Source organism: Bemisia tabaci, chromosome 10, assembly GCF_918797505.1.
Source record: "Bemisia tabaci chromosome 10, PGI_BMITA_v3".
In the NCBI taxonomy this organism is placed as follows: Eukaryota; Metazoa; Arthropoda; class Insecta; order Hemiptera; family Aleyrodidae; genus Bemisia; species Bemisia tabaci.
Window position 1 is genome coordinate 27140230 of NC_092802.1, and position 26259 is coordinate 27166488.

Consider the following 26259-nt stretch of genomic DNA (forward strand, 5'->3'; position numbering starts at 1 on the left):
CTAAGAAAATCGCTTACTGATCTCCTGATCATTAGTTTCAGATTGACATAAACCATATTGCATACTTATTGCATTTATCAGAAACATATAGGTATATCGATTGTCAAAGTGCGAAACCACATATCTCCTTTCGTGACGTTGCGGACTTTCTGCTTAACTTTTTCTTCGGAAAACTAGTCAACGTAATTCCTTGAGAATTTTTTGGTCGCCCGATTCTCACGGAGATTCCCACAAGAGACCCTAAATAGTCCTGATTTATAAATTGCATATTGTACATCAAGAATGTGCATCTATCAATGAAGTTTCTTCAATTAAAAGGGGGGGGGGGAAATAAGAACAAAAAACAGAAATTTTGAAACATCCCAGTCGAAGTACACATTTCCGTGTTTTTCCTGTGAATGTTTGTACAATCCGCGTGTTCATAATTAATGTACAATGCACTGACCGTTTACTTGTAGTTATAGTCCAGGCGCCTGGTAGCTAAAAATGAGGCTACCTGGAATTTTGGGTACACAGCGATTTTTTTGGCTTACTTTATGTTTTTTGGGTCGCTGAATCCGAATCTGAAGTTTCCGCACGCGTATCTGGTGAGCATTTTCCGCTATTTTGAAAAAATGGCCTAAAAAGGCCTTTTTTTGCGGTTTTTTTGATATAGCGGCTACGGATGAGGAAAAGTCCCGGATTTAGCTAATGTTTTGAATAGCTGACATAATTTGGAAGAAAATGGTGTATACATATGTTAGGTTTGCTTAAAAATTGAGGAAGATACAGCATCGTGAACATCGCGCCTATTCACGTTTTCGCGGCGCACCCGTTAACGCGTGATCCGGCTCGCCGCGGTCAGCTAAGTTCCGAAGCGTTCCAAAGTTCCGAGATCCGAGGTTCCTCAATTTTTGAGCAAACCTAGCATATTCATATACCATTTTCTTCCAAATTTTGTCAGCTATTCAAAACATTAGCTAAATCCGGGACTTTTCCTCATCCGTAGCCGCTATATCAAAAAAACCGCAAAAAAAGGCCTTTTTAGGCCATTTTTTCAAAATAGCGGAAAATGCTCACCAGATACGCGTGCGGAAACTTCAGATTCGGATTCAGCGACCCAAAAAACATAAAGTAGGCCAAAAAAATCGCTGTGTACCCAAAATTCCAGGTAGACTTACCAGGCGCCTGGACTATTAGTTTCTTTGCTTTGCTGAGTAGTTTTTATCAACAATTTCGGAAGGCTTGGCCAGACGTAACGGTTACCTAATCACAAAAACGTGAACTCTGAATCAAACGGTCTTATTACGCAATTTTTTTAATCGCTCTCAAGTTTAGAAGATGCGCTAACATTCAGTGCATTGGGCAAATTAGTGAGTCCTGCGGCGCGGCGATCGAAGTAAAAGAAGTTCGATTTTAAAAATTAAAGCGAGGTGGTACCGCATAAAAGAGGACAGCTAGTAGCTTCCTCTCCTTGAATTCGTTTTTGACCTTCTGCAGCGAGCACTAACGGGTATACATCATCCAACACAGTAAAATACACTCAGGAAATTTTCCTTTAATTTTAACTGAATTTATTAAAATTTAAATTGTTTTATGATTTTAAAAATTATAAGCTTTACTCAACCTAAAATGTTAATAAAATAAAAATGCCTCTCTTTGAATTCGTTTTTTACATTCTTCAGCAAACACGAAAGGGTAAACCCTCTAACGCAGTATAATACACTTGGTGAAACTTTTTATTTTAAATTGAATACACAAATTTAAATTGATAAATCTATTTATAATTTATATAGTCTTACCTTACTTCAAATTTTATTTACAAATCTGATTTGCTATGCTCAGAGATTTTAAACGCATGATTATGATGAAACTCTATGCCCTCTGCTAATACAAAAATCAAGTGAACCACTTACTTTGTTTATTAGAACACCGGCAGGTGTTTTTCGTCAAAATTCAAAATCAAGTTTTTCTACTCAACCATTCAAAGAGGGCGTCCCTAAATTACCTAACACAAAATTTGTCGTTTTTTTTACACCCCCCCCCCCCAAAAAAAAAGAAATTGTTAATTTGCCTTTATTAGCCCTCTAGAATGGATTCGACATTCAGAACAACAAATTTTGCCTGGACACCATTTCGAATTGTGTCTTTTTGGTCGTATGGTATATCTTTAATTGTCAGGGAATTTCACTCATATGTGTTACGGAACTCAGGGAAGTGTCAGAGAAATTCATTTTCTAAATTTTGTGGCAACCCTGAATAAGGTCCCTCGGACCGTCACATTTCACATTTAATAACGTCTTTAAAAACGACTTGACATTGACCCCGGGAACATCTTCCCGAAAGGTGGCAATCGTGCTTTCACATCAATTTTTCTCTCCGGGGTTCTTGTTTCAAGGTCTTTTATTCTTACTCCATGCTCGCTTCCGGACCGAGAGCGCAGTCGAAATTGTCACTGAAAATAGTGTTTCCGTTTCGTCGATCGAATTTTTCCTACGCATTCTTGTTTTGGGCAAATTGTCAGCAGTTCGAAGTATTTTTGGAGTTTTCGTAGGTCCGAAACTTTCCCCAATTGTTCTTCTTTCAGTCCATGAATGAAACAGCTGTTTCCTTTTTTACTCTCTTTTCTATTTACTCAATTGACAGTCAGTAGCGGATTTAACTGAAGACACAAAATGAAAATTTGTCGACTGTTCTTTCATAGTAGCTCTAAGTTCCACAGTCTCATCAAGTGGTAACTTTATTTTTAGCAATATTATGGGAATTAAGTTTTTACTAACTACTAATATCCATAAAAAATGATGCATTAAAACCTTCTGGAGGTTTACATAAGAAGTTCGTCTCTCGCTTGCGTCACTGCAAAAGTTCCGGTTGTACTTAACTTTTTCAAGAGAGATCCAAAATTGTCTCCGTGGTAAATTTCATTTTCATGGAAAAAAGTACGAGTAGCATGCGTCATGAAATCCATCAAAAAACACGTTACATTGCTATAATTCTAGTGTTCACACAATCATGTTTTATCAGAAATTAACTCATCTATACTTTGTCTTTTCCTGTTCTATTATTTTGCTCTTAATTGTGTCCCTTGCAAGGAAAGGGAATAAAGTGAGTAGTTTCTCCCCGGAAGGAAATCTATAATAGGTTGCTCAAACTATACCAAACTTGATTTATACTGAATATATTAATACTATACTGTATGAATATACATAATTAACAGATAAATAAGTGAATGAAACTTTGAACTTTCATTTTGCTTTTGGATCGTGAACCAGACTGCACAAACAGGATCGATTTTTCGCATTAGAAAATGCGATTGCTTCAAATCTGAGTGTTTGATGAGATTAGTTCTTAGTATTTTTTGCAATTTTTTTTTCAAATTTGGGAAATTGGGATGGTGGTGATGGATGATGGGGAAATGATTTAGAAGTAAGATGATTCATCGCCCTGTGACGTCATAGGGCTGCATTTCCCATTCAAACACACATCTACGGGCAGCTTAGATCATTCTGTCTTAACTCTTTCAGAATACTAATTTCTTCAATTATTCTCGTGTGCTTATAGTCCAGTCATAATCAGTAGTTTGTACTCATAAATTGGACCAAATTTTGCAATTAGGATTACAATTTCTGACTTGGTTTAAATCAACGTGTGTACCATTCGTTTCCCAGTGCTTTATATGTTTTTTTTTTTTTACAGATGAGGCAAACATTGTTGTTCCTAATTGCTAAATGTAGTCCTTCCCTCCTACTGCATCAGATACAGCCGAATTCTTCAAATATTTAATGTTTTAACTGAAAACCAAACAACACTATGACCTAAATTTTTGTAAGCAATGTTTAAAAAAAAATCTGTAAAAAGTCTTAAGGCGGTTTGTTGTTTAGTGTTTTGTTCAATAATAAAACATAAACGGAAATCACGCCTTGCGGAATGTAGTCAGACTGCTTTCAGTTAAATCCGTTCAAATGATATACATTAAATTTTCGAAAACTGCAAATTCACAGTTCCAGCTAAAAATGACAACAACTTTCGTGACCGTGCTGCAAGCGACAAAAATTACGAAGCAAATGTTTCCTCCCACGAATGCAGCGGCAACAAAAAATTTACGACTGTCAGTAAATCACGGTTGATCAGAGCGCTTTACAGTTTACAACAACCGTAGGGTGGGCGCAGGGAGTGGGGGGGGGGGGGGGGGGATGTCGAAGGGAACAGCCTCAACCCTCTTCGCGTGACCCTCAAGGTCGCGGCCATCCTTTGCCAGTAGCGTGGTGTGCTCTGCGATATATCGATTAATGTCCCATTTAAACTGACAGAAAAGAATCGAATTACAGGGTGCTCGCAAGGAACACCTTAATAATCGATTCTTTACCATAGCTTCAAATGGGGAAATATCGATAATCGATTATTCGCGCCTCGTCCCTGTCGTTGGCGTGAGCGAGCGAGTCTGTTGTTTCGATCAGCTGTTGGAGTGCCGCACGAAACTGTCGCGCAGCGCCGTTAAGGTTGCATCGGGAGCTTTGCAGGCGCGTTATTGAAAACCAGCCAACGATCTCTCGCCTCGATTCCAGCTCCTTTGCGCCAATTAGCGCACCGCGCCGCAGAGCAGGCTTGTCAGATCGTGCACAGAAAAAAAGTTACGGGCTACATAGACATACTCAGAGTCCCTTTATACCCAGAGTTAAGACAACTCAGTTCTGGTATAAAGGGATTCTTGACATGCTGTCCGTCCCGAGCTCAGAGGCTGAAAGTTCCGGGTGCTGGAGCGGTAGCTTCGATTACTGCGCTCCAGAACTTTCGACCTCTGAGCCCGGAACGCGGACGATATGTCCATACAGTCCGTAAGCACGGCTTTCAAGGCCGGAGTGTATTTTTTCTTTGTGTGTTTGGTGAATTAAATTTGGACCGCGTTTAACAGAGAGGAACTATGCCACGCCAGTTATTGCCCAGTTAACTTGAAAATTTAATTTTTTACTAGAGAACTTTGGTGCGGATTTCTTTGAAAATTTTAAGGGATTTGCTTTGTGCTTTGCATAAAATTCATTGACATTCGCACAAAAATCCGCTCGATCGTTTTCATGTAAAAAATTAAATTTGGCAAAAGCTGATGTGGCTTGGTTCCTTTCCGCTTAACGCGGTCCATTTGGACTGAGTTCAACAGGATATAATCACGTTGGAAACGAGGGTCAGAGGTCAGACGTTTTGCTTCTCCACAAGAGATAATTTTTAAGATGACAGGACATAGTAGGATTTCTGGTGACCTGAAAAACCGGGAAGGTCAGGGAAAGTTTGGTGACTGGGAAAAGCAAGGATAGTATCTTGAGAAGCATGTGGACTGAATCAGTGTATGCAACACATTTTTTGGCCCATTTTGAAAAATCAAACAATTACGCCATAGTTCGAAAAAAAATGTCAAGGAGTAATTTCAAGCTTACCTAATTTTACAATCTCCGTCAGGAGGCGCACTTCTTAGTTTAGGTTATAATGTGTTAGGTTTTTCCTTGGAAAAAGCAACTTGTTCCAACAAACCTGAAAGAGCCCGGAATTTTTTTTTCAGAGTTGCTACAGTCAGGGAATACCGGGAAATTTTAAAAAGTCAGGGAAAATGTCAAAAGTGTCAGGGAAAAATGTCTAATTCATCTTTATTAGCTTCCTAGAATGAGTTACACGTTTCAAACAACAAATTTTGTCGGAAAAATATTTTAAATTATTTGTTTTTAACCATATGGCATATCTTCAATCGTCAGGGAATTTTACTCGAATGTCTCAGAGAAATCAGGGAAGTGTCAGGGAATTTCATTTCCTAAATTCTGTGGCCAACCTGTTTTAAGCTTCAAACAGAAATTTTTTCCCCGTTTTATCACTCTCTGCAATGGACATAATAATCCCTGCAGAAATCCCTAACTTGGTTCCTAAAATTTTTGTTTGAGGTTATGTTGTATTGTTTAGAACCAATCGATACATCGAACCAGTATCAAATACGGTCCATTCTGGTCTTTTAAGTTTAAAACAAAAGTATTTTTCGTTTTATCGCCCTCTGCAATGGACATAATAATCCCTGCAGAAATCCCTAACTTGAATTCTAAAATTTTTGTTTGAGGTTATGTTGTATTGTTTAGAGCCAATCGATACATCGAACCAGTATCAAATACGGTCCATTCTGGTCTTGTAAGCTTAAAACAAAATTATTTTTCGTTTTATCACCCTCTGCATATGGGCATTGGGTATGACAACCCCTGCAGAACTTGACCCGGACATGTGAGTCGGCAGCCAGGCGCAGGAGCTTGGCAGTGACCCTAAAATTCAAGGGTGAAAAAATTGGCAACAGCTCAGCGCAGCCCTCCCTGCGCCCCGTCCCTGGCGAAACTACCCCTTTCGAAGGGCTGCGTGCTCGCGGGTGAAGCAGTCGCGTTCCAACGTCCCCCGGCCGCGGATGTAGGCCAGTGTTACACTCCAACCCCCACCCCCGCGCCCCGCGCGGCCCTCTCATCCCTTCATGGACCCGCGACCCTCCCGAAAATGACGCACCCCCTCCGGCAGCACACGAGGTAAACACTTCCGTCCGTAAACAAATCCGTTGGTTTTTAGATGGCATGCCCTAGTGCGAGAGAATTTGGTGATGAATTATCCCGAAATTCTTAGTAAACAACCGGGGATGTTTTTTCTTCTTCTTTTTTTACTTTTGTATAGTCAGGGTATCTACAAGTCCTGAGATAGTACTGATTTTTAAGGGCGGTCTGGAAGCACTGAAAAAGTGCGGAATTTTATTCATGTTTGTCGCGATTTGAGCGAAAAATTCAACTTTTTGAAATGTTTCGAATTTCGTCAGGTGGAGGCACTGAAAAAGTACTGAATTTTCCCGGTGAGGAGGTACTGATTTTCTTTGGAGTGTACTGAAAAAGTACTGTAAAAGTACTGATTTTTGGTCAGCCCATTTTAGTAGACACCCTGTAGTGCGAGAGAATTTTGTGTGAAAAAATGCAGTTCTTTTTTAGCCGTCAACAAAGTTTTGTGAAAGTGCTCATCAATGATGATTGAAAATCACTATTGACCTTCACGTTTTTTCCCCTTTTTTATTCTCTCTATATCTTCGGAAATTCTTTTAAATCGTTTAGTCCCGATTTGCAAGTGTAAGTGCACTCTCGTGAGATTCTTGGACCGCACAACTGTTGTATACACATATTTCTTCGGGTATCAGGTTTACCTTTGAAATATCGTCACCTTCCGGCCAAAGTATCACAAGCGCCATGCGACGTTTAAATATTGCCGCCGCCGTTTTATTTTTTTACAGAGAGTGAAATTTTCTAACAGATTCATCCAAAAATTTCTCTGTAAAAAGATATATAGGCGACGGAAATTTTCAGCGTCGCGTGGCGCTTGTGGTACTGTGGCCGGAAGGTGCCAAAATATGGCAACAAGTCGCGTTTGTCAGAAAAGCCGCAACGAGAAGAATGTTCTCTCGATCGGTGATAAATCTCTCTATTTTCACCCCATCACGTGTAAGAAAGTAGAGATATCTGTTAATTTCTTGTGGATTTTTTTTTTTATTTATCATAATTTTTTTCAAATTGGACTCTTTTTGTAATTTTACTCCCATGAAACAAAAATCGAGTAAATGTTAAAAAATAAAAGTAAACTGACATTTTTTTAACATTACTAATGCTAATAGCTATCTCAGCATTTACGAGTTGAATTTGGAGTTTTACACAAAATTTTTACGAGGAAAAATTTTATGCGATGCTGTAATTCTCACCCTATTTATAGTGGAAAATTGCTATTTCACTCGCTTCCCCCCTCCCCCGTACATTTCCTAAAACCCCATTCGAAAGAAATCAAGGGAACCGTAAGAGGATAACGAATGTCTAGCTAAATATTAATGTAACAATCTCGAGGAGAACGTAAAGTATCGAGGGAAATCAGAGAATCCTCTGAAATTGCGATGAATCTGAAAGTTGGAGAAAATCGACCCCATGAAAGCTAAATTTAGCACGGTTTTTGAGACTGCACACTTTCCGCTGTCTTGTGAGCCGTAGGATTACATTGTATTCGAAATTGATATTTTTTCCCATCGAGGATGCATGTCTTCACCATTCAAAAGCGTGATTGGGGAAATAGGAAACAAGAAAATAACCGAAGGATTAACTTGTGTTTCACCGCTTCGCTCTTTTAATTCCTTTTCATACAAGACTGACACTCTCGAAAAGAGCTGAGGTCTCCCGACCGACGACAAAGACGAAGTGAAACAGCATGCACCTCACTTCTGCAGATGCTGAAGGAGTTTGTCTTCCGAAAATTCAATTTAGCTATTTTTAACCGAACTCGCTGAAAAGTTTTCTCCTCGTTATTGAAAACTCTGCGCTCCTTCCTCGAAACTCCAAGACGGAAGTTGAAGTACTTGAAGTTGCAGTTACAGTCCCTTTTCACAGTCGAGTCACGTGTGAGGCCTCACATTGTAAAATTCACAAAAGTAATCGCGACTTTTCAGTTTCTTTCCCGGTTCCGTTTTTGAAATACAGATTAGTTGACGAATATAAACGTGGAAAAACCACTGATTTTAAGAAACGCGGCCCGAACTGAATGTATCACTGAAAAAAAATACAGTAGATTTTACCATACTCAGGCACAGTGATAGAAGTATGGTAATAAACACCAGAAATTATGGTAGAATTTACCATATTATGGTAAGTATCACGAGGGTTCTAGCGAATACAACTAATATTTTGGTTGTTCTCTTTCAGTAGTATCACTGTGTAAAAACCTAGTAGACTCATAGTAAATGTTACCATACTTTTTCGTAGGGTGTTCTCAGGATGTACTGGAAAAGTACTGATTTTGGCCAGCCTGTTCCTAGTACACCTGTTACTGCGTCGTTTCATCCACGAAAGAACGCAACTCCATTTAAATGTTGCCAAATTTCTCCTCGCAAATTGCATGTTGGAGAATTTTGGACATTTCTTACTGAAAATTACACTGATTATTCCTCGGATCGCATGCAAAAATCAGACTTATTTTAACTTGAACTGCACAGGTACATGTTTATAAAATAAATCAATTGTTTGAGTCAATTTGGCAGCCTTAGAATGGAGTTACGGCCCGCGCCCGGGAGACAACGAATTGACACCGGTTGAGTCTGCCAGAACTTCTTGCTATCGCCCCCGACATAAATCATTCGCAATGAATGTGTCTCATCCCAATTTTATGACCGTTTCACCCACCACCGCGGTGGAAACGCAGCGTGATGTAATTATTGTGTAATACGCGGTCGTTGATCACAATTGGACGTATTTCTGTCAAACGGAACTATGTGCATTAAGACGTGAGCCCTGTCTTTCATATATTCTTATGGGTCTCAGGGCTCATGTTTTAATGCATACAGTTCCGTTTGATAGAAATACGTCCAATTAAAAGAACACGTCGCTCGTAAACTTCCTAAAAAAGCGCAGTAACCATAGATGAGTTATCTCAAATGAATTGCGGCGAATAGTTTTTCTGGCATTTTTCACTTGGCAGATGACGGTCATGAAGTTAAATTGAGTGAGGTCAGCCTAGTCGTTTTCAAAATCGTTTCTTCGTGTCGAGTATTCTGTAAATAATGCATTCTAAGAGGGCACTCCAACTCAGAATCAACCCCTCTTTCTCTCGACAAAGCAACTTCATTGGTTTTTGTTTCTTTTGTGAAAATGATTCATAAAAGTGAAGCATTTTCAAATTATTGCAGTTGTACACTAGTAGCGTGATTCGCGTCTGAAATTAAAAAAATTTAGACAGGAACCGTGAGAGAAATTTCTTGACTCTCTGACTATATGAACCGAATATTCGGTTACATGAACCAGAAGCTCAGTTTGACAAACCGAATAGTTGGGATGACACGGAACACCGAACGTTCGGTTCATATGAATCAGTGAGTTCGAAGACGCATCAACTCGGAAAAAAAATTGTTCAGGAAACACTAAAACTGCGCAGCGGGCGAAGAAGTTAGTTTAAGAAAACCGTTTTGGTGCCATAGGACAGTACTTAGAGACTTTTTAAAGCACCAAGTTGAAATCGATACACCATGTTTGATGAAAGAGAACTAAGCGTTTAAAAATTTCCGAGTTGGTGTGTTTTCGTTCCCACCGACTTTCAGAGACTGATTTTTCATAGTCTGCCCTGAAAAATTTATATTTTTCGACCTGAATAACGCTTAAATATTTATATAACTCGTTGGTACAAGGTATACTGAACCGAAAAAAGAAAACCGCAAGATCAGATGGTCATCCCGTTTCCCTTAATTGAAATGGCCAAAAATTGGTATTTCCAATCAAATACTTCGATTTTTCCCTTTTCCCGTCGCTGTTTCGAGCACTTCCGATTGCAATTTCGAAAGTTCCTTTTGCGTGCAGATGCTTCTATCCATAAGTGTCACTAAACCGTAAAAAAAGTGAAAATCGAAAAAAAACCCGAGTTTGTGTGTTTTTGAACTCACTGATTCAATTTCTTGACTCTCTTGACTATATGAACCGAATATTCGGTTACATGAACCAGAAGCTCAGTTTGACAAACCGAATAGTTGGGATGATACGGAACACCGAACGTTCGGTTTCGGTTCATATAACCGAACTTCTTTTTTCTTCAGTGCTCCATATCCCTGTTGTCTTCTTTGTCTACAAATTTCAACAATAATCAGCCCGCTGGGTCCATTCGACGGAGTCAGACCAACCGTCACCGTCACCGTCGCGACAGGCGATCGGCGGCGATGGACCAGTCGGTCTGGCGGGGCGCTATCACCGTCCCGCCCCTCGTGGGGGGGGGGGGACTGATTCTGATTCGGATTCGGCCTGGGCGGCCAGTCCGGCGATCAGTATCCGTAGCCGCGCTCAGTCAGTCCGGACGTGCGTCGCGAATGCAACTCGGTGAGGGCGAAGCGCCATCCGTTCCCGGCAGTCGTCCGAGTGGGTAGTTGAGTGTGCGAATGCGCGGCCTGAGTTCGAGTCCCGGCGCCGGCATGTGGGCGCCCAAGACGGAGTGCTTCGGGGAGCTCGACTTCGGCGAGAGCGACGCCGATCTCGCCTCCAAGTCCAACGACGAGACCTCGGCCAGCTTCAACAGCGGAGAGGACAGCGGATACGCTTGCCACTACCAGAATTCCCGAATCGGAACAGAGTAAGCGCTTGTTTTCCAATTTCTGCCCCCCTTCCCCCCTGCAGGGTGTCTACAAGTCCGGAATTTCCGGAAAGTCAAGCGAAAGTACCGGTTTTTTAAGGGCGGTCCGGAAGTACTGGAAGAGTGCGGAATTTCCGCAGTTCCTAGTTCGTTCAAGTTGCTGGAGAACTTCCAGACTGTAACCGACGTTTCTTGTTGATGTGGGGTGTAGAACACAAAGTATCCCCGATGAACGGTTAATAATTTGTGTTGGTTAGTTTTTCTTTTGATTACATGTAGAGTGTCGAGGGTGTCTACAAGTCCGAAATTTCCGGAAAGTCGAGCGAAAGTACTGGTTTTTTAAGGGCGGTCCGGAAGTACCGTAGGAGTGCGGAATTTCCGCAGGAAGGTCCGGAATTTTTTCACTTTTTGTCGCAATTTGACCGAGAAATTCAGAATTTTGAAATTTCCCGAATTTCGTCAAATGGAGGTACTGAAAAAGTACTGAATTTTTCTGTTGAGGAGGTCCTAAATTCCTTCGGAATGGACTGAAAAAGTACTGTAAAAGTACTGATTTTTGGCCGGCCTGTTCTAGTAGACACCATGCCCCGGGGCGGAAAAAAGTTCAGTGTTTTAGGGACCAGATATGGACAGCTTTTATTGAATGCCGCTTTCTGGAAATTTAGAGTTGCTAAAAAATGTGCACATTGTAACATAATACCGTGAGATGCTTCCATCTTCTGACATCAATTCTCGGTCCAGAACCAAGGTTCGTGGTCTGGTACTTAAACCATCGACATATATATTCATCCGGACGTTCATCGGGCATCATTATAAGGATTGTTTTTGAGTTTTTGCTTAAAGTCGCTATCATGACCCGAAAACTAGCGTTGACTCCCGAGTTTAACTTTTGCCTCACTTGATCCTTTTGCTTAGATTGTTATTGTGGGGCCTCCGCAGTATAGTGTCTCTGATTTAGGACCAAGTTCTGCGAAGAACTATCATTAATGTACATTGTGCTTTCAGGGTGTCTACAAGTCCGGAATTTCCGGAAAGTCCGGAAATAGGACTGATTTTTTTAAGGGCGGTCCGGAAGTACTGAAAAAGTACGAAAAGTCGACAAGAAGGTCCAGATTTTCTTTCATTTTTTGTCATTTTTGTCGCATTTTGAGCAAGAAATTCAAATTTTTTAAATTTTCCGAATTTTGTCCAATGGAGGTACAGAAAAAGTGCTGACTTTTTCTTTCAGGAGGCACGAAATGCTTGGAAGTGTACTGAAAAAGTACTGTATCAGTACTGATTTTTGCCCAGCCTGTGTTATAGTAGACTAGATACCCTGCTAATTTAGAACCAAGTCCTGCGAAGAACTATCGTTAATGTACATTGTGCATAGTCCAGGTCGAACGAAATTCTCAGCTAAAGCTAAAATTAGTCAGCTGAATTCGAATATCATATACATTATTGCGTCATTTTGCGACTGACTTTCGTGCTTGACGCCTCTAGATGTTGGAGTCGCAGTCAAAATTAGCACCTCAGGGTATACAGCACGCTAATTAAATCTTCTCTCTCGACTCGCCGTCCGAAAAACTTTCGTTCAGCGCTCGCACGAGGCAGTTAGGAATTGTCAGAATATGGCGGTACCTACTCTACTCTGGAAAAAAGTGAATTGATTTAAGTAGAAATATTCGTCTAAATTTACTGCTGTTATTGGTTATTTAGGGGAAAGTCGATTTTATCAGGTAGAAATGCACGGATTTTTTCAGTCGTGAGGGAAACGACGATGTGCCCTTTTTTGCCGTACTAAGGAAGGACACCGTATGCACTAAAAAAAAATTCCGGCTGTGGAAGCCGTACTTACGGGCTCTATAGACATACCGTCCGCGTTCCGGGCTCAGAGGCCAAAAGTTTCGGGAGTAGCACCCGGAACAATCTAAGCTACGGCTCCAGCACCAGAAACTTCCAGCCTCTGAGCCCGGAACGGACGGTATGTCTCTATAGCCCGTAACTTTTTTTCCAGTGCGATTCTGCAGATATTGCCGAATTTCTTTTGGTGAAATAAGAATTTTCAGGGGAATCTGTGAATATGTTCTCTCCACTATTTCAGAGAATTTTACTCGCAAGCAGATCTAAATCATCTGAAAATTTCAAGAAAAACTCTTCATAACTCTCCTTAAGAATGAACATCTTATCGGAGGAAATTTGGCAACTCTCGGGTGTTTATACGTCGTTTTTCCTTAGCATGGCAGAACGTACGTTCGTATCATTTCCGTGCGTAGAGGGAAATTATTTTCTGATGTAACCGACCAGGATTATTAATCAGTCTCCCGCTTGACAAGATGAAAACGCATGTGATGAAATTCCTCCACTCGTTTGACCCAGATTCTCAATTCCTCCACTCGTTTGACCCAGATCCTCGATTACTCTACTCGTTTGACCCAGATTCTCCATTCCTCCACTCGTTTGACCCAGATTTTCAATTCCTCCATTTGTTTGGACCCGAATTCTTCATTCCTCCACTCGTTTGGACCCCGATTCTTCATTCCTCCACTCGTTTGACCCAGAATTCCTCCACTCGTTTGACCCAGATTCTTCATTCCTCCACTCGTTTGGACCCCGATTCTTCATTCCTCCACTCGTTTGACCCAGAATTCCTCCACTCGTTTGACCCAGATTCTCCATTCCTCCACTCGTTTGGACCCCAATTCTTCATTCCTCCACTCGTTTGGACCCCAATTCTTCATTCCTCCACTCGTTTGGACCCCGATTCTTCATTCCTCCACTCGTTTGACCCAGATTCTCCATTCCTCCACTCGTTTGGACCCCAATTCTCCATTCCTCCACTCGTTTGACCCAGATTTTCAATTCCTCCACTCGTTTGACCCAGATTCTCAATCCCTCCACTCGTTTGACCCAGATTCTCCATTCTCCCGAAAGTTCATTCTCTTGCAGTTTTCCGCCTCAGCGCCGCACGCCGCTTCGTCTTGCGGATTCTTGTCGATTTTCCTCTCGGTGGCCTCGCCGCGGAATTTTCCGGTATCCGGAATCTACGCTCCGAGTCGCACGAGTAGTTGGCGCGTGTCCGCCTCCGGGAACGAAACTAACTTTCATCGCATATTTTATGTTAAACGGCGAGTGATTCTGCGAATCAGCGGTTTGTATCTTGATTCATAATTGTGTGAGTCAATTAGAAAATCCCTCTTAGTGGCATACGGCCTCTTCCTTTTTTTCATCGTTCAGTCACCAAGGAATGTGGCGGTGTTTGGTGAATTTGACGGATTTAATCGAACACTGGAAAAAAAAAAAAAAAAAAAAAAAAAACACGTTGGATCTAGAGTCCAGACTCTTAAAAACATTTACAAGAAAAAATACTCTTGATTCAATCGGATTTTTGCTCGAATCAAAACGAAATCCGCTTTAATTAAGAGGCTTGGTTCTTGATGTAAGCCAGATTCTGATTGAATCTAGGGTACTTTTTCTTGTCGATGTTTTTAAGAGTCTGGACTCTAGATCCAACGTGTTTTTTTTTTCTAGTGTAGTCTTAATGTGTATTCTGTGAAAAATTCGCTCCCTAATTCCAATTCTCAAGTACCAAAAAGTTAGTTTGAACTTTCTTTCCACAATAAGGATCCGTATAATTTCGAGACTTGAAACACGCATTTCTCGAAGTAGCAAAACCTGCACTTATGCGCCTTGTCTTCCCAAGCCCCTCATTTCTAGCAAGAGAAAAACTTTAAGAAACATGACCCGAACCAGTCGTAAGAAGGTGGAAAAATAGTGTTCAGTCCACACTATTCTGCGAGGAAGACAAGAACAACAACTTTGAAAATTTCAAGCAGAGTAAAACATGTTTAACTTTATTGAGAACCAGTACAAGACTGCGGGGTTGTTCAGCTCATACAATTTGCATTGGAGTATTTTGCAAGTTGAGGTCACGCCAAGAGATCTATGACGTTTTGGGCGTTTTTGACCTCATCAGTAGATCACACTCGTCAGTAAGCCCAGCTTCGCATCCCGCAAAATTCGAGACCACATGCCGTCTGGAAAAGCTGAAAGACTTTTTGAAAAAAATCCTCCATTATTTTTTAACTTTTCATGACAAATTTCGTGCTTTTTGCTTTAATTCACGGGTAGAAATTGCTATTTTTCACAGTTTCTAGTTTCCTAAAGTCTTTTCTCCCTTCATTTTCTCCCATTTTTCCCCCAATACAGAATCAGAACCAGAGAACTAGTACATGAAATGGATTTCATTTTGCCATAAGGAGCCAACATTTCTGGCTGATTTTAGAAGCAACATGTATGCCGTCGGTTTTCCAATGCAGATAGGTGATTTTATGGAAGAGCGCGAGATCATGGTTCCTTATTGCAAAATGTAATCCAAATATGATTCTCTGTAAAAGAAAATTTATCGGTCAGTGACGCTATTTCATGACCTTTCTTGTTAACTTTTGTCTTTGGTCCTATTCAAGTCGTATTTCACGGACCTATCTTCCCCCTCTCTTATTTTCTCAGTTTTGTCTTGTCAAAGGCGGTTAACCGATTGCAGATCATCGCACGTAGATCAATTCATGCTCAGCTCAGCAGTTCTGAGGACAGACGAAAAAACTTTAGCGACACTCAGCAGCCACGAATCCAATAAAATAGATATCGTCGCCTGGCTGACAAAACAGCGTAACTCATATTGAGATAAGCCCAGAAAAGCATTGATTTGTACGGACGATAGGGTTCATTGCAGAGAATAGTTATGCCCTTATGTCAGGAGGGCGAAGATATGAGACACGCGCACAACGAGTGAATTACTTCTGCCCAGGTCAAACGCTCGTTCGTGCTGATCGTTGCTAAATTTCTTTTGAAAATGTGAGGTTTGATTATCTCGGTTCGGATACAAGACGTGTGTCTTCCACCAGTGAAAACCGCAAAATATCAGAAAATTCGATGTCATCAGGAAAATTGGTCACAGGTCACAAAAGTCTAAGTGCTTCAAGCATTTTTCAAAAATTTAATATAATTCATCAATTACGTTGGTTTCTTAATCAAACGAGTGTCAATTTATCCGCGCGAAAAATTAGGAAAAACCTAAACATCTCTGCGTGACCCTTTTCCTTTTCAATTTTCATATCAAGAGGGCTTGTTTTACGGAACACGCGAGGATCGCCTTCGGAATTTCGAATATGCAACCCCTCGACAGCCGTGCTGAAATAGTTGTCACGTCGAAGTAAGTAGGTGTTCAAAGAAGGCCCTTTCACATGATCGTTCCCCGACTGTAAGGCTTACAATAGTCAAATGAAATTTTGCAATTGTCCTGTTACACTTTGGCATACTTACTACTTGAGAAGCTTTGAAAAAACACATTATGTGCAATACTTTATGAGGACTTTATGGGACTCTCAACATACGCCAACAGATAGGAACTTCCAGAATTGGAAGACTACGACGAACAAGGAGGAAGAGGAGACGAAGAAAAAGAGGAAAAGTAAGGAGGAATAAGGGAAATGAATGGAAGGTAAGGAAAGGAAAACGTAAATGCAGAAGATAACGAAAGAGAACAAGAAAAATAAGAAAAGGACGGGAAAGAATCTCGAGAGAACTATTCTTGTTTCTCTTCTTCCTATCCCTCTTCATTTCCTCTTTTTTCTCTTCTTCCTCTTCTCCCTGCTCCTTCACATATTTTTCTCTCCTTGTTCTTCTTTTCGTCTTTGGATTTTCTTCCTCTTCTCCCTATCCCTCTTGACCTTCTTTTTTCTTTCTCGTCTTCCTCTTACTTCTGTTCCTTCTCATACTTGCCTCTCCTTTTTCTTCTTCCTAATCTTTATCATCTATTTCATTCTCTCTCTCCTCGATTGTTTCTTTCGATTCCTAAAACTTCCTCATTTTGACGTATGTTAGAAGTCGAAAGCCCAATTCACACTACCAAACTTATCATCCGATATAATTGAACGAAATGTTGAATGGAAACTTAAAAGTAAAAAAAAATTGATGCAATATTACTCTTCGCTCAATTTTCCAAGAGTTGAATGTGACGTCACATTCAAGTTCCCGTTCAATTTTTCGTCAAATTGTTGATGCCTCGGGTCGGTATCACACTATTCAACTTTTCATTCGACAAGTTGCATTCAAGAGTTGAACGAAAAGTTTAATAGTGTGAATTTGGCTCTACGATTCGAGTCCTCTAGACTAGGATTCAGGAAAGGAACGTCAGACTAGCACGTCAAGGGCCCATTGTAGTGCGTCAAGCTGACGTTATTAGTCGTCAATACTATCTGACAACGACGCAGAGAGCTGTGGCGGTCTCAATGGCCCTACGAGTGAACGTGACCCAACTCTGCCGCGAAAACATTTGCTCACACGGCGATTAACGAAACGAGTAAACGAGGACAGGCGATGCAACTCTCGATTCTGGCGCTGCATCGGGCTCGAATGCATTATTATGTAAATTAAATAGCACTCACTTCCCAGACGCTCAAAACGAGCCGCGGCCGCCGCGTTAACAGTCTATCGAAAGTCGAGTGACGAGCGAGCTTGATCGACATTGTCAAATTTTTCAACTTGATTTTTGTATTGGGCTTGGGAAGACGATTATTATACACCGAACAAAGAAGCTCCGGGCTATTTAGGCACACCGTCCGTTCTGGGCCCAGAGGCCGAAAGTTCCGGGTGCTGGAGCCGTAGCTTCAACTGCTCCCGCTGTCATACCCGGAACTTACGGCCTCTGAGCCCGGAACGCGGACGGTATGTCTATATAGCCCGTAGGTACGGCTTCCATGGCCCGAGTTTTTTTTTCAGTGAACTTGATTTTGTATCGGGCTCGGGAAGACGATTATCATACACTGAACAAAGAAGCTCCGGGCTATTTAGACACATCGTCCGTTCCGGGCCCAGAAGCCGAAAGTTCCGGGTGCTAGAGCCGTAGCTTCAAGTGTTCCGGGTGGCACACCCGGAACTTTCGGCCTCTGAGCCCGGAACGCGGACGGCATGTCTATTTAGCCCTTAAGCATGGCTGCTTCTACGGCCGGAGTTATTTTTTCAGCAAACTTGATTTTTGTATTGGGCTCGGGAAGATGATTATCGCATCGATGACGATATAGTGCTAGGGTGTCTACAAGTCCGGAATTTCCGGTAAGCTCGGAAATAGTACTGATTTTTTAAGAGCGGTCCGGAAGTACTGAAAAAGTGCGGTAATTCCGCAAGAAGGTGTGGAATTTTTGTCAATTTTGTCGCAATTTGAGCGAGAAATTCAAATTTATGAAATTTTTCGAATTTCGTCAATTGGAAGTACTGAAAAGTACTGAATTTTTCTGTTGAGGAGGCACTGAATTTCTTGGGAATGTACTGGAAAAATACTGTAAAAGTACTGCTTTTTGGGCAACTGTTTTAGTAGATACCCTGTAGTGCGAAACCGCGTATCTCTGTCTACAACGTCGTAGACTTCCTGTTTAACGAACGTTAGCTAAATAATTAAGAACTTTTAAAGAAAAGGGAAAAAGTGTCATTTACGAACTTTTTGCTCTAAATGATTGATCTAGTCTGAAGATTTCCGGGGATCGGCCCCACTTTCATGTTTGCATGATAAAGTCTAATTTCGGACGGGAACCCTCCATCATCCTTACAACTCATCTACAACTACGCCAATACCTACGCAGTAATTTTCTCAAGAGGATCAGCATCACTCCAGATTAGAATATCAATTGCATCCGGCTGTCGCATGCTGGCCCCCTGGGAACGGGAGACGTCATCACGTGACCAAAAGCCAAAATTGGGTGCTTCCTTCTTGAACGCCTTGCACGAGACGTCGGAGAGATGCGTGAAAAATAAAAACAAGACTGATCTTGAAAACAGCCCTATTGCCGTTTCGATCACTGCGATTTAGGAATCGGGGCTTAAAAGGTTTTAATTGGCGTTCAATTTGGCAACGTTCTCTGTTTGATTTCCCGGAGACGGATTAATCTCGCTTGGGTTACGCAAGGCAAACACCCAATTCAAATTGGATAATCCGATTCGGAATCTAACGGCTACAAAGTAGACTTTTTATGTACTTACCAAGTTCAAAAGCCGCGGACCACTCACGCTTCACCTAGAGTGTTCCCACTTGGTGTTTCATGACAGCTTTCAATCGGAGTCTTCCATCGCGTGGAAAGAGGCCGAATTTTTTCGTCTGCTCGCGAAATGAATGACATCAGACTAGGCAATGTGAACTGGAGCTCTGATGTGATGATCGAGTACTTTTAATACACAGGGTAATCCAGGGTTAAACGGCCAGACTGCAGGAGCGTGTTCTATGGGTCGAAATAAGACTTTTTTTTGTTTTGTAAAGTTTTTTTTCCAAAAGTGCCCTCAGTGAGAGTTACCCTCCCCCCCCCCCCAAAAAAAAAAAAAATATTTCGGAAAGTAAATCGTTTTTCCTGAATTTTGGGAACGGTTGTGGACCCAATCTCATGAAAATTTGTACTTTCTGTATTCTCATAGCCTGAATTCATAAATGATCTGAAAAAGATGGAAATCTCAATTTAAAGAAGGGGTTTGGGGGTGTCTCGGCTCCTGCAGTCTGGCTACTCAACCCTGGATCACCCTGTGCAATCAGAATAATTGGATCACGTTAAGCAGAAAGGAACCAAGCAACATCAGCTGCAGCTATTATGTTATTTTCCTGATTAATCCAGAGGACATTGAATTTCCTGATGTTTTCCGCTTTTTACCAATGGTAGACTTGGAAAATGCTCGAGGCGTTCAGAAATTCCTGATCAGTGACCGATTTTCCTGGTATTTTCCTGATTACTCCAGAGGACATCGAATTTCCTGATATTTTCCGCTTTATACTAATGGTAGACTTGGAAAATGCTCGAAGCGTTCAGAAATTCCTGATCAGTGACCGATTTTCCTGGTATTTTCCTGATTAATCCAGAGGACATCGAATTTCCTGATATTTTCCGCTTTATACTAATGGTAGACTTGAAAAATGCTCGAAGCGTTCAGAAATTCCTGATCAGTGACCGATTTTCCTGGTATTTTCCTGATTAATCCTGAAGACAGAATTTCCTGATATTTTCGGCTGTTTACTAATGGTAGACACCCTGTTTAAAAGAGCATGTGTACGTTTTTCTGTCGAATACTCCATGAAAGGGAGATTTCAGTCAGGATTCTCCAGAAAAATTCCTAGACTTATCGTTAGATCTTTAGGTCAGGCAACTGGAGGCGCCATGAGATAACATCCTAGAACATTCCTGGATCTTGGAAGTCATCCCATCAGAAAAACGATGACAGGAGATTCGAGTAGCGGTGATCGCGACGGATAGCGCCAGGATATCGACATTACCGGCGGCGTTATGCGTTAACGCGAGCCGGTGAATTTTTATCGGAGAATTACGTGAAAATTGCGAACGCTCGACCGATAAAGCTCGACGGAAAAAAACTGTTGTCGAGTGAAACTCGCTCGGAGGTCACCGGCATCGACGACGGGACCCGCGACGCACAGTGGGTCGCGTCAATAGGAGAGGTCGGACAAAGTTGGGAAACTTTAAACGCTTTTAACTCCGAAACTTTGAGGTTCTCAAAATGGTTTCATTGGTTTCCTCGTCAACTTTTCTTCCAAAAGCATTCCTTGAAATTTAAAATTTGACGAATTATAAGATCAAAATTTGCAGTTTTAGTTAAAAATTTCATGTCCGAGCTCTCTGATGGACTCGCCCCACCGTGCGACGACCTCGAATGAATTGGAACGATTCCTGTGTTTGCCCGCAATTATTTGTCGCTTGCTTTACTCGGATATCGTCAAAATATTATTATGATCGTATTGTTTTTCGCGGAGGAGTCATTGAGACGTGATCCACCGAAATGGAACGCTGATGCAGATAAGAGGGTAGAACACGAACGAGAACAGCCTAGAATCCACAAAGCTATGAAGAAAAAATTGTTAACTAATGGATGTGTAGGGTTTGACAGATGCTGAACCCATAGACAAAGGGACATCCTCTAGTGTCTTGACGATAGTGAGGATTTCTACTTCAGGACCCGAATTTTGTCGGCATAATGGGTCAGTTGCGCTGGTCACAGAATCGTATTTTGATGCTTATAGATTGATTCTTACAGATCACCTAAAAATATTAAGATCTGTCCAAACAGCAAATTTTTACGTTCAGTATCATTCGAGACATCGTGCTTTGAAAAAATCGGATTATGACGTCATCCACCGCGGTAGTGACATTCTTGCCTTCACCTTGCTTTCGTCCAAGTTTCACGTCGAGTAACCAGTGCAAATGTGTGTCTCCATGACTGATGAAAGCAAGGCGGAAGAAACCAAGGGTGTCACTACCGCTGTGTATGACGTCATAAACCGACTTTTTCAAAAAGCGATAAGTCGGTTAATACTGAACGCAGAGAGTTGCTGTTCGGACAGATCTTATTATTTTTAGCTGATCTACAAGAATCAAGCATCAAAACACGATTCTGAGACCAGCGCAACTGCCCCATTGCGCTGCGGTCGGGCACAGGGCGGATACAGGATATGCTAAGAGCGACGGAAATGCATTTCTGGAAGCATCCATCTGCACAGCGATGAAGACCGGACGAATCAGTTACCGAAATAAGCGGCATAGGAGGAGGGTGGGGGTAGGGGTGGGGGTGGGGGGTCGATGCGAAATTCAAGGTCTGCCCTCGCGAATTTAGCTTATCAGTTTCGCGAGTGAACCATTCGGGTGTGAGGTATATCCGCTCTAAGAGCATTGAACTGGAATACGGGCTTATCGCTGCGATTCGGAGCCGAAACGGGAGTGAACAAGTCCATTTTTCCTTTGGAATAAGGCCGAATTGTGTAGGTTCTTTCGCAAAGAGATGCAACATCCATCGATGAGTTCAAACCGCACCACCGGCCAATCAGAAGCGGTAAGCCGGACTTAAGTGCAGTCGAGACTCGTCCTCGGTATATTCAAGTGCGGTGGAAGGACCGACAAAATTCAGCCTCTGAGTTTCACATCAACAATTTACATGCAGGGTGATCCAAAATCTCGCACCACCTCAGTAACCCTAAAGTTCTTGCCTCTTTTCGGAGCGGTCCCTATGAAATGTTTGAACATCTGTGCTGAATTCTTTGAAAATTTTAATGGATTCGCTTCGAACTATGCAGGAAATTCACTGACATTTGTACCAAATTCTGCACTTTTTCAATTACAAAAAAATTAAAATGCCCGATTCAATGTGGTAGAGTCAGTAATTGTGTGTGATCCAATGTGTTTTTTTTCCAGTGTTGTCTTTCCTCTCAGTGTAAAGGAACTCTACTACAGATGAATCTGATGCTCTGTTTAGCTCATCTCACGAGGAACCCGCAAAGCGCCCCCATGGGCCGCGTAGCGGCCAGGGGGCTCAGCCTCCAAGTCAAATAAAAACGAGATAAACCCAGCAGCGCTACGTGGCGCCAACCCCCCCCCCCCCTCAATGGTTCTCCGATCAGGGTCACTCTGTCCGTAAAACCAAGATATCCCATTTATTGTCTCGTTGCATCGGATACTCACGAGCGTTTCACCGAGTAATTTTTCCGTGAAGGTGGCGCGCTTCTCTCGAGAGCGCGGGTATCCGCGCCGATAAGTGTCCACTCAAATCTGGGACGGAACCGACAGCGGCGACTGAAATCGAGAGGCTTCAGTGGAAGTTTAAGTGCCGTGCCGGATCCATCCATCGCCGTATTCTCGACTTCGGAAATTAGGTTTCGATGTTAAAGTCGCCGCGCCGCGATATCAAGTCGAAAAACTCGCAGGATTTTCCCGCGCCCGAAAATGCCCAGGTCCAGGTTCTCGCACACAAGGCAAGTGAAGAATTCCGGGTCTATTCAGGGGGGATCGGGGAACAGTGGCGTGGCGTGCTTTGCGATATGTCGATTGTAATGTCATTTAAACCTATGGAAAAGGATCGATTAACAGGGTGTTCGCTGCGTTAATAATCGATTCTTTACCACAGGTTTAAATGGCATAACAATCGATACATTGCAATTCACGCCACGCCACTGTCGGAGAATACCGGGAAATGTTGGGGAACTTTATAAAGTCCACTGGAAAAAAAAGACACATTGGATCTAGAGTTCAGACTCTTGAAAACATTGACAAGAAAAAGGACTCTTGATTCCATCAGATTTAAGCTTAAATCAAAAGGAAATCCGCTCAAATTAAGAGGCTTGGTTCTTGATTTAAGCTGAAATCTGATTGAATCAAGAGTATTTTTTCTTGTCGATGTTTTTAAGAGTCTGGACTCCAGATCCAATGTGTTTTTTTTTCCAGTGCAGGGAAAATCTGGAAATGTCACTCTGAAGAAAAGTTATGGGCTAAATAGAAATACCGTCCGCTCAGAGACCGAAAGTTCCGGGTGCTACACCCGGAACTTCCGGTCTCTGAGCCCGGAACGCGGATGGTATGTGTATGTCTATATCGTCGCCCCTCTGGCGTAAGGGCGTATCTCGAATTCCACATGAGCCCCAGAAAGCATAGAGTTACAAGGAAAACAGGGCTCATGTTCAAATCGAGGTACGCCCTCACGTCAAAGGGGCGACGATATAGCCCGTAAGTACGGCTTCCACGGCCTGAGTTATTTTTCCAGTGCAGGGAAAATGACGAAAGTGTCAAGGAAAAATTGTTAATTCGTGTCTTAATCAGCTTTCTAGAACACATTTGACGTTTAGATCAACAAAATCTGAAAACTATTTCTAATTGTGTCATTTTTGTGTCAGGGAGTTTTACTCAAATGTGCCAGAGAAATCAGGGGAATGTCAGGGAATTTCATTTCCTAAATTTTGTGGCAACCCTGTTTTGTCAATGGAGGAGGTGGGGCATATTTTCGTGGACTCGAGAAAGACGCCCTTAAAGTTGAGGAACCACGTGGTTGCTGAGGGGTCGAATTTTTAAAAGGAAAAGAAGAAGTTGCACGATTTTGAAAACACTGTAATCAAGCTGGTTCCTTTTTGCCAAAGATCCAATTCTTAAGCCTTGAATTCCGTGTATTAAAGCAAATGCTAACGCGTGGAACGGAGCTGAAACACGTCTTTCATCCGTCTGTGTCACTAACCATTAGACAATAATCACTTTTTTGCTTTTGAGTCCTTCATATTCTTAATGATTCTTTCCTTTTTGATTTCAGAATTTTTGTCAATCGGAGTTTGCATTTGGAAAACATTAAATTCTATGGATTCGATATGGACTATACTCTGGCCGGTAAGTTCTTAGTTCATATCATTTTTAACGTCTCCCTCTAATCTTTTTTTTGGTTCATCCAAGCATGTAACTTGCGGCTTATTTCGCAGAGCAAGACAGAAAAAATGGACGTATTTCTTTCAAACAGAACTATGTGCATTATGACGTGAGCCCTGTTATGCACATACCCTTATGAATCTCAGGGCTCATGTATTTATGCACATAGTTCCGTTTAGCAGAAATACGTCCACATGTCTTAAGCGAACGAACTACATGCAAAATGTTCCGTCCCAAAATTAAAGTCGAATTCCATGAGCTGTCACTCCTTCCCTCTTCTTTGCAGTCTGATTTCCCTCATTAATATGCATGTAATATGTCATGCCACTTATTCTTTTAACGCTCCAGTGGCGTAGCGTGCTTCGCGATACATCGATTCATCTGCCATTTAAACCTATGGAAAATGATCGATAAACAGGGTGTTCGCAGTGAATACCTTAATAATCGATTTTTTACCACAGCTTCAATTGGGGAAATGTCGATAATCGATCATTCACACCCTCGCCACCGTAATGCTCCTTAAAAAATGCTCACAAATTTGACCGAATACGCTGTCAGTGCAAGGCTTTTACCATCGAGACTTATTTAAATGAAACCTTTTTTTTTATATTATGACAAATTTATTCCGATTCCTCTTGTCGATTCAGTCAAACGTAAAAATGATACCGCTTTACTTGGACTAAACATGACATTTGTCTCTATCCCCCATAAGGACTCATCTGTCGGTTTTTTACTCCATGAATGTTTGCGTTCTCTCCTTAAAAATCTTGCAATGTAGGTATACAATCAATCTTATTTCTGGTTGATTAGCTCTTTTTTCAACTTTGAGCAATTACTTGGTTGCCCTTCACTCTCTTCTCGCTTTAAGTATCGAAGCAAAGCCGTTCAATCAAACAAAAGAGAGAGTAAATAACTATGAATTTGACTTCTTTGTCTCAACGAAAATGCAAGAGGCCCTCATTACGCGACGTGACTTCCACCATGACTTTTTATATGTAACTATTCCTACTCAAGGGATATGCGTGTAGCATGTAGCGTAAAGTGAAGGCGCCATTGCTTCTTGCCAAAAGAGCCTGAAGCCACAAAGAACGATGGTTCCAATGATCTCCTATGAAAGCTGTTTCAATCTCTTTAAACCCTCTTAATGGCGTAAGATACCGGCTAGGTTGGGTTGGATTCTTGTTAGAAGTCACCTAAAATGAGCGATAATGATTTTGAATCATAAGGGACGTCCAATGAGTAGTCCCCGTGGGAAAATTCCTTGCTCAATTGGAATTTTTTTCAAAACAATTGGGCACCTCTTCACCTCTTAAATGAAACAACCGGAATTCGCTTTGAAACAACTTGGATTCTGTTGCGAGAAATATTCGAATAAGAGAGCACCGTTTGAATCAGATAGAAATTATTCTCCGTGTCAATCGTCGCAGTTGTGTACCATAGATCGCGAAAACTGTTTTAGTAATTTTACTTATTTCTCTGGGCATTACGCCACATTTCACTATCGATTAGAATATACGCAAGCATTTTAGTCTGTCATGCGGTGATCGTAAAATGTCAAGACGCCCTTATCATTTCTGTCGCGTCGTGCATTTTTTTCGCGATTGGCCGGTCAAGTATCGTGTCGTAGGCGTGTTAATCATAATCCTAGTCCACTTAAATCACGCTTCAATCCACTCGAAAATCGAGAGATTTGAGTGCGTGTGTATACGACTTTTCCGAGAATAATCTTGTTAAAGGTTTTGTGCTCGCTTTAGATATTTACATTGAACGAGATAGAAATGCTGCTCATCAGACATCGTGTTGTTGGGTTGTTTTGCATAAAGTGGATCGTCGCTCGCGCTTTGCTTAATGATTCAGTCATTCAATTAAAAACGTTTGCAAAAATTTTGTACCAAAAACGTTTGTGGATTTTCCGTTCGACCTGGAACATTTTCCGATTTTCTCA

General features: G+C 41.7%; 1 protein-coding gene across 5 annotated transcripts in view; it reads left to right on the plus strand.

The window, feature by feature from the left end:
* The window catches only part of Nt5b (5' nucleotidase B), a 96630-nt gene that overhangs the window by 29912 nt on the left and 40459 nt on the right, over nucleotides 1-26259 (plus strand). For 2 of the 5 annotated variants that reach the window (XM_019062282.2, XM_019062279.2), the window contains exon 2: nucleotides 24205-24278. In XM_019062282.2, coding sequence (XP_018917827.1) covers nucleotides 24205-24278 — 74 coding nt within the window. Of the gene's footprint in view, nucleotides 1-6477; nucleotides 6522-10801; nucleotides 11116-22688; nucleotides 22883-24204; nucleotides 24279-26259 lie in introns of those variants that run through there. The other 3 variants (XM_019062284.2, XM_019062280.2, XM_019062283.2) reach the window with 3 other exon arrangements.